Source organism: Atta cephalotes (genome assembly GCF_000143395.1).
Source record: "Atta cephalotes unplaced genomic scaffold scaffold00052, whole genome shotgun sequence".
Classification (NCBI taxonomy): Eukaryota; Metazoa; Arthropoda; class Insecta; order Hymenoptera; family Formicidae; genus Atta; species Atta cephalotes.
Window position 1 is genome coordinate 1,528,708 of NW_012130116.1, and position 8,469 is coordinate 1,537,176.

The 8,469-nt window shown below is 41.8% G+C and overlaps 1 protein-coding gene across 1 annotated transcript in view; it reads right to left on the reverse strand.

Moving 5' to 3' along the window:
• Nucleotides 1-689: 689 nt before the first annotated feature.
• LOC105623065 overlaps nt 690-8,469 on the reverse strand; it is a 14,762-nt gene continuing 6,982 nt past the window's right edge. Inside the window, exon 4 of the mRNA XM_012204467.1 lies at nt 690-4,993. Coding sequence (XP_012059857.1) covers nt 690-4,993 — 4,304 coding nt within the window. The remainder of the gene's footprint in view (nt 4,994-8,469) is intronic.

Genomic DNA, 8,469 nt, shown 5'->3' on the forward strand with positions numbered 1-8,469 from the left:
GTTAGCGAGGGCAAGTACTTTAAATAAATTTGTTTTTGCTTCCTAGGAAAAAAAATGTGTTTTTCTACTAAAAAACAATGGATTTAAGCTTATACACCTTCAGTTTCTTTTAAATTATCCATAAAAGATGACTAATTTGTAGATTGAAACAGCTAGCATTTTGTACAAAATGCAATTGAATAAATAATACTGGATTTTTTTAAAGAAGTACTGTAAGCTATTCTCAAAATACTAGTTGAAGCCAACTTGAAGGGAAGTAAAAGAACAGTTAAATCTCAGTTAATCTCAAAATCTTAGTTAATGTTTACAGAAAGTCTTGTAAAAATAAGTGACCAACAATAATTGTATGCAAACTTCTAATATAAACAATCTGATTAGAATTAACCGGCTATGTACGTAACGATGCGTCCTGAATTATAACTGCTGATGGCAGGCTATGCGAATTAAAGTAGACAAGATCACAGTTTAACGATCCATATTATCAATCAATTATGTTGTATATTTGTGATGAAATTAATGATGATCATAGAATCATTATTTTATCACGAACATTGTTCAACACAGCGCGAAATATCGATCAGCTCTCGAAAAATTACTCGCAAAAATCCCGAACGGACACCACTTTTACCGTCACCAAGTCTCCCAAGTGAACATCATGCCGACATCTTACGACGATGAGGATCAGTCGATTAGAAGTGATCATCAATCCTGGTGGCCTCTTCGAAGATGTCATCAAATACTTTGTCCACATCAGCACTATTGAGGCTCGCCACGGAAATCTGTGGCACTGCTGGGATCGTCAGGCGCAGATTCTCTTCGCATATTCCTGGCATAGTGCGACTTCGTGATAGACCAACAAGACCTTTTTTTACTGAATCGCGGGACGAGAAACGTCTACCCTTGGAATCCTTCGTCTCCATGGCACCGTCGTTTGCTGGATTATCAAAATATCTGCGTATTTTATCCTCCATCTTTTTCACGCTGTCCAAAGACGAGGATGCCTCGTATTGTTTTTTCATCTTAAAGGATGATGGTGACTTTGGCTTAGGTGGTTTGGGAAGATAAGATCCGGTGCCAGAGAGAGATTGTGGCGGTAAATTGCTCTGCACTGGACGCGATGGAGCGTGATGGCTCTTCGAGAGTGCTAGCTGATGCCATGATTCGGACTTCGATAGGACGATGGATCTGGACGGTCTATTGGTACAGGACACAAGATACTCGTCGCTGGAATCCATCGCGCCGCTTGTTCCGCTCGGGATTGGCGAGCGTTCCTTTTGCATGGATTTCGATTGACTGTCCGGTTGCTCATATTGTTCTCTAAGAGCGGTAATCCGATTCTTCGAGCTGAATCCGGAGGATGATGCTACTGATAGTAAACCGGTAACAATCGTTGGAGGCTCTAATTTTCTTGACGGCTCCAACTTTCTCAGCGGTTCCAACTTTCTTGATGGTTCCAACTTTCTCGATGGTTCCAATTTCCTCGAAGGTTCCAACTTTCTCAAAGATTCCAACTTTCTTGAAGATTCCAACTTCCTTGATAATTCCGATCTTTTCGGTGGTTCTGGTCTTTTTGATGGTTCCGGACTTTTCGACACTTCTACCGGTTGGAATCTCAGAGATTGATTAAAACTGTTAGGTTGATGAAGACTAGGCTGATTAAAATTGCTAGATTGATTGATGACAGGCATATGATAATCATTCAGCATCACTCGTTCATTCTGCAACTGTCGGACCAGGCTCTGTTGTAGCAAGTTGTGTCGACGTATTTCGTCTTCGGTCGTGATGGTCTCGCTATTAGTTGATTTGGGATATGGCCAGAGCTGTGAGGGTGACGAGGAAGAGGATATTCCAGATGGTGACATTTCGGATTCTGGTCTAGTTCCGTCGACACGTGTCGGTGGAACGTTCTCAGATGCAACAGTCGCGATCGCACAGGTATACCGTGTAACGACACCGGTGTCCGCACTGATATCCTGATTTTGTATATTCTGTTCCTCTGGCAAAGCACCATCACTCGTACACAGGAAATCTTCCTTATCGATCTCATGCGACGCGCTTGACATCTGATCCTCGAACGGATCTTTATTAGATTTAACGTACGGGATATAAGTCGGATATATTGGTGATCGATTATCAATCGGTTTAAGTGAAAAATAATTTTCGCATCGCGGACTCATACGAAAGACTAGTTCGTGCTGTTCTGATGATTGATCGGAAGTAGCTGAAAAAGGGACATTCTCCATCGAATACGGCACACAAATGGTATCTTTCTTAACAAGATCACAAGTATTGTTGTTCGTTAAGTGAATTTCGTTTCTCGAAGCGATCGAAGCGTTGGTCGATACGGCATAATTTCGATTGTGATCCAAGACAAAGTGACTCGAATCCCCAGTAGGACGATAATTCAAGTCTGATGTTGGAACAGCGTCGTTATATTGAAGAGCTGAAGAGCTCCAGTGTTCTTTCGTTTCCATTTCCTGTTCGTTGTGAGTTTGAACAGACGCATTATTGTACGCAGACGGTCCCTTTGCGACTTTAGGAGTCACTCGAAACACTCGTGCCTCTTCAGGATGACCATCATCGTCGATACCAGTCTGTATGGCCACAGACGAGCTACCTCTGAACATCGCATCGATCGGTGCGTTACCCGCGAATATGGTTCCGACTGAGTCCTTATCATTGCGTATTGTGGTTAGTGGTTCGAAGACATTCTTCTCGCTATGAAAATCAGATTTGTCTCGAACCGATTCCTCAATCGTGCGATGTGGCTCATTTGAGCGATATTGAACCTGTGATCCTTTCTCGGGAAACATCCTAAACGAAATTTTTCCATCCACCACGCCGAGCTTCTCGTTCAATGGCGCCAAGTTTTTACGATGTACGTTCGAGTGTTCGTTGCGTTTGCGAGAATCCTCAATACTTTTAGCTTCCGGGATGGTGTTCTTGTCGATAAAGGGCGCGAATTGCTTGCAGAATAATCGATAATCGAGTCGTCCATTCTCGGTGATCATCTTATTCGATTTATTCTCGTTTTTGTCATGCTCGATCCATGGTGGTCGAGGGAAAGCAGATTTCTGGGTATTCTCGTTCACGTTGAACGAAGGCGGATGAGATTGATTACCGTTTCGGTCAAATATCTTGGCTTTCTCGCGCAAGGAGTTTCCTTGAAAGCAAGGAGGCGGTAGTGCGTTGTCTCTTTGCCAGTGATGACCGAGCGGAGATTTCGGTGTACACGGCTTCTCGATCTTTCGAAATAGCGACGAAGGCGCATGTCTGAAACCCGCATCCGGCTGCGGCACGTTTGCATTTGCGAATGGTAAGCTGTTGTTTGTCATGCCGCCACTGGTCGGCATCTTCTTGTTTACCGAAATCTGAGGAGACGTTTGAGGAGTATTTGGGAAGCGTTTTGTAGTGTTTTGCAGTCTCGGTGACAACTTGTCGTTATCGTTCGTGGATGAAGGCTTATCGAAAGCGGTTTTGATGTTCGAAAATCGGCTGTTCCAGTTCTCGTTCGGTTGCGCCATGTCTGTCGTTTTGATATAGCCGAAGGATTTGACGAATGCAGGTGCAGCGTTATACGTTATCTGCGTCTCGTTGTTCCGGTTGATCAACGCCAGGAACTTCTTGTCATTCTCCGTTCTCGGATGGAACGATGGCACGCTAAGATTGGATGCGTTTGTAGTAATCTTATCGCCTACGTTAATGGGACGTCGCAGCACTACGCAACCAGGATTATCATAACCGAGACTGTCGGTTTGTAACTTTAGATAGCTTGGTATGTCAATGGTATTGGCACGCTTGATTTTCGACTTTTTCGCTGCAAACTTGTTGCTGCCGTTATTGCATTTGCTAGCGCTGATCAGTTCTGCGCGTTGCCGAAGTGCCGCCGCAAGTTTCGTTACCTGACTCTGCTCCTCGCTCGTTCTCTTAATCGCGGTTTCTTCCTCGTTGCTCACTTTCTCCTGATAACCATTGACACTGTCTCGATGTTGAATCTGTCGCGATTCATCCGTCGTTCTGTGTGCGACTACCGGCCGATCCACGTAACCAACTTGTGGCGGAATTAGTGGCCGATATTCACTCGTATCCTTATTCCTGTCACGCAACGACTGACGCTGATTAATCACGTCCTTCGTATATTTATCGTGGATCTCCTCCACGTGTCTTTCGCCGCTCGTCGCGTTACGCGACGTAGATAGTAGTGGTTCAGGTCGTTCAATCTGAAACACCTGGTCATTCAATCTCGCTAGGCTCGCGCTGCTTTCCTCCAGCTGCCTCCTCGCGCGTGCGATCTCTTCGGCGGAAACGCCAATAGTGTGTCTGACAGCCCGCCGTCTTCGTCCAGGTAGTGCACCGCCGTTCTGTGCCACGATGTCGATCGTCCTGTCACTCTCGTTACTATTCGATTCCTTCTTTTCCACTGGCACCTGTAGCCGCGACAGTAGGCTCGATACCAGTCGCAAGAGATGTAGCTTACTAGTAGGATCTGATACCCCGCCGTGCTTCGTGAGTGTTGCGATGTCCGTGCGTTCGAGCGTCTCACGCAAACGGGAGAGCGCAGTCTGGATATCCGATAGCAGTAAATCTTCCAGGAACTTGAGTTCGTCCTTCCTCGACACGGGTATGTCGTGGTCGCTGCCGAAAAGCACCTGTTCCATAGAACGGTGCGCGCCGGATCGGTCGCCGACCCCGTCGATGCCGACGTTGACGCCGTGATGCGACGTCGCCGTCGGCTCGTCGCTGCCTCGCCGGCAACCCGCTGCCAGGGACAACTCGAGTGCTTCGCGTAGACGTTCTACCAGTACCGGCAATGAATTCCACTCACCGACTGCCGAGCTAGTACCGCTGCTGATGCGATGCTGCTGTCCGTCTCCGTCGTTGATGGTGGTTGCCAATGAAACTCCTATATCCGGTTCTGCCTGCCTTGCGACCACCCCCGGCACCGGCACGCCGTCATCTGACGACGCGCTTCTCGTGACGGTCGCCAGCTCTGCTGAAGAAGAACAAATCAAATGATAATTCAGAATCATTCGCGTCATCGCATTGAGCTTGTTTAATTAGATTATCTAGGAAGATTCATATGTCGGCTTTACTAAATAGTTATTAACTTGAAATGATTTGATTTGAGAAGATTTTAATTGGAATACTTTTTCAATTTTCTACAGCTGTTAATTTCATTATATTATTGAATTATAAATTTTAACGCTTTTATATTTTAACAATGTTGTATATATATGTAATAATTAGATTATGTAACAAAAATATTTTGAGCATTTTTATAAATTATTCAGTTTATATCGCACTCTCAATATAAACTACACAGTTTACACTTTATATCACTCCCTTATTTAAAAATAAACATAATCAAAAAAGGGTGATTTTTTTAAGTTAATATAAGTAAATTTTACTTCTTCTATATCTATCATAAAAAAAGAATTAATCTTATAAAAGAAAGTTACAGTCAAAATCATAAATAAAAAAAGAAAATTATTTTTAAGGGTTGTAAATAATTGCCACCTTTTTTGCTGAAACTCACTATCGTGTCGGAGACTGATACATATAAAATAATAAGTTGTTGAAAATTATATACAAATATTAGATATATAAAAAATATTATATGTATACAAAATTAATTAATTAACAAGGTAAACTCTGTAATAACATCAGAATAAAATGATGCTTTTACGTAAGTGTAAAAATTCGTACCTTTATGTTTTTAGATTACGTGGATAAAATGGTGCCAACGGCAAGATACTGCTTTGCTAGTCGAATAGCGGAAGAAAATTCACTGCTTTTCTGCCAGAACGATCGCTATTTTTAATCCGCGATTGAAGAGTCCAAGCATAAATCTTGACAAGTGGTGCTTCTCGAAGACTGAATTATGTACATTCGATATCTCGCGTCGGTGGTTTACGCATCTCGTTTCCTGAAAATACTTTTTTCGCGTCTTATTTCCTGAAAGTACTTCATAACGATTTGATGTTTTAACAGAGATTCTCGTCAAGATTCTTCGAGCTTTCAACATTCGTTTCCGAAAAGCACCATTCATGTCACGCTTTACATTCGGATTACAATTCCGCGTATATGTATATTCTGTGCGATTGAAAAGAAGTGCGAGTCTGTGTAGTGTGAATTATTCTAACAATAATAAATGACAATAACCTATCGTACTCGGATCTACCATCTAGTAAGAAATATTTATCTTAAAAACGGTCCACTTAAATCTTTGTTAAAATTTTCTGTTGAATTTTTAATATATCCGAATGTTAATTTAACAGAATATGATTGTTATTTAAATATTTTGTATTGAATTAATATTCAACCTTTTTTAGATAAATAAAATAATATAATTTATGAAATAAATGGACAAATAACATAAAAATATAAATATTTTTTAAAACATAAATTAATAAAATGAGTTAATTTAATATATTAAAAAAATATTAAATTTATTGAAGCATGTGTTAATTTAACAATTATCAATATTAATTTTAATAAAAAAATATGATCGCTTACAAATTGTGTCAGTTGAGTTTTTTGTACAAATTTGTTTACATAATATTTATATTACTTCCTAACATATTCATCTTAACACAAAAATTGACACAAAAATTTAAGTGGCCGTTTAGAACATGTGAAAGGTATTAAATTTAACACAAATTTTCGAACTGTGAAAATAATAAGTAAATCAATGACAAAATATCGTAAATAATTGAAGAAAATACTGTTTTCCTACCAAAACAATATCAATTTACGAGAGAAATTGGATTATAAATTTAACAAATATAATATCCACTAAATAGCTAAATCGAAACAAAAGGAAAAGAAGAAAACGCGTTATTTTCACATGTCATCATCGCGTTTTCGGACATAACACGCTTCGCACTCTTATCGCTTCACGAAGAGACACGCGTTGTCAAGACCTCGCACGTCCAACCGCTTCAGCACGTCTCCCTTTGACACGTCAACGCGTTGCACGTTTTAAGAGCGTCGTATGAGCTGGGTGCGGGTCGCGGGGAAGTTTGTTAGAAGCATTGTAAAACAACCGGTTTTCGCGCGTGACAATTCGTCCCGCGCGTCATATCTGTCGCGAATTCGCGGCGCGAACTTTCGATATCTCGGACGTCTTTCAATCGTACCGCGATTGCACCGTTAATCTTCCTTTCTTAAGGGATGCGTGATAGCGAATAATCGCGCGGTGAATTTTAACGAGCTATTGGAACACCGTATTTTTACCCGATCGCGATCGTCTGCCGCGCTGCCGCTACTGCTGTCTTCGCGACTTGCCGCTCGCGAAGAGAAGAAAGAAAGAGAGAAAGAGAGAGAGAGAGAGAGAGAGAGAGCGGCGCGCGCGAGCGGAGATCGCGACCAAACGCGCGCGCTGACCGGCTTCGGCTATCGCGCGCGTGCTCGCTTTATTTAAAACAACGTACGGGGATTCTCTCTCCGCGGGAATTTATTTTCGGTCGCTCGTTCGACGCCTGTGCAGCTGCTGCGCGAAGCGAAGCGAAGCGGGATGAGGCGGTGCGAGGCGGTGCGAGGCGAGGCGAAGCGAGCTATGGTGAAGCCGCGAAACTACCCGCGTGTACAAGACGAGTCACAAAATTGAAAACGCTGGCGCGTTTCTTTATCACGTGATTTTGCACTGTAGAGATCGTCTAATAATCTCTTACTATCACGGCTCGCCTGTCCTATTAATCTTGTTCTTGCGTTGTTATTGTATCATTAATGCAACCGCATGTAGTTTCATATTTTTATTTTTGGAAATGAAGGAAATGAAGGCGTAAATAAAATGATGGTTGCGAAATAACGTCAGAATTGAGGCTGCCTGACGTTATGATTTGACAAAAGTGACGCTGGCTAACAATAAGCTGTTCTCGTTTCCTTCTCTACGCGTCATTGTTGTTTGAAATCCCTACGTTTACTGCGGTCAATTAAGTTGATTATAAAAAATTTATCGAGAAATATATTCTGTTTAACTCGTTGTTCTATTTAAGAATGAGAGAAGGTGGCAGACGAATGTACGCATAGATACATAACATTGGTTGCACCCCAGTTGTTGCGTTCTACTTTGCTCCACTGCCCATTTCATTTCTCTTTCCGGATGGAAAAGTTTTCGCAACCTTCTTTTTGCGGATTGCAAACACGCCCGAAAACGACACATTTTGATTTATCAAACGGAACCGAGAACTTTAAAACTAAAGACAATACAAATTTTCCATTTTATACATACTAACATCTAGCTTGTGATATTTCTCTTTTATTGGATCTTTGTACCAATTTTTCTGCTCTCTTTCTTCATACACTATTTTGATCTTCTTTTATTCCGTTCATTGTCCTGGTCTAAAACCATTGTCTTTGCTATTTCTATATTCTTGTCTCTCCCTCCCTCCTAATTCCTATTCTTCGCTTCTCTCTCTCTCTCTCTCTTCTCTCTCTCTCTCTCTCTCTCTCTCTCTCTCTCTCTCT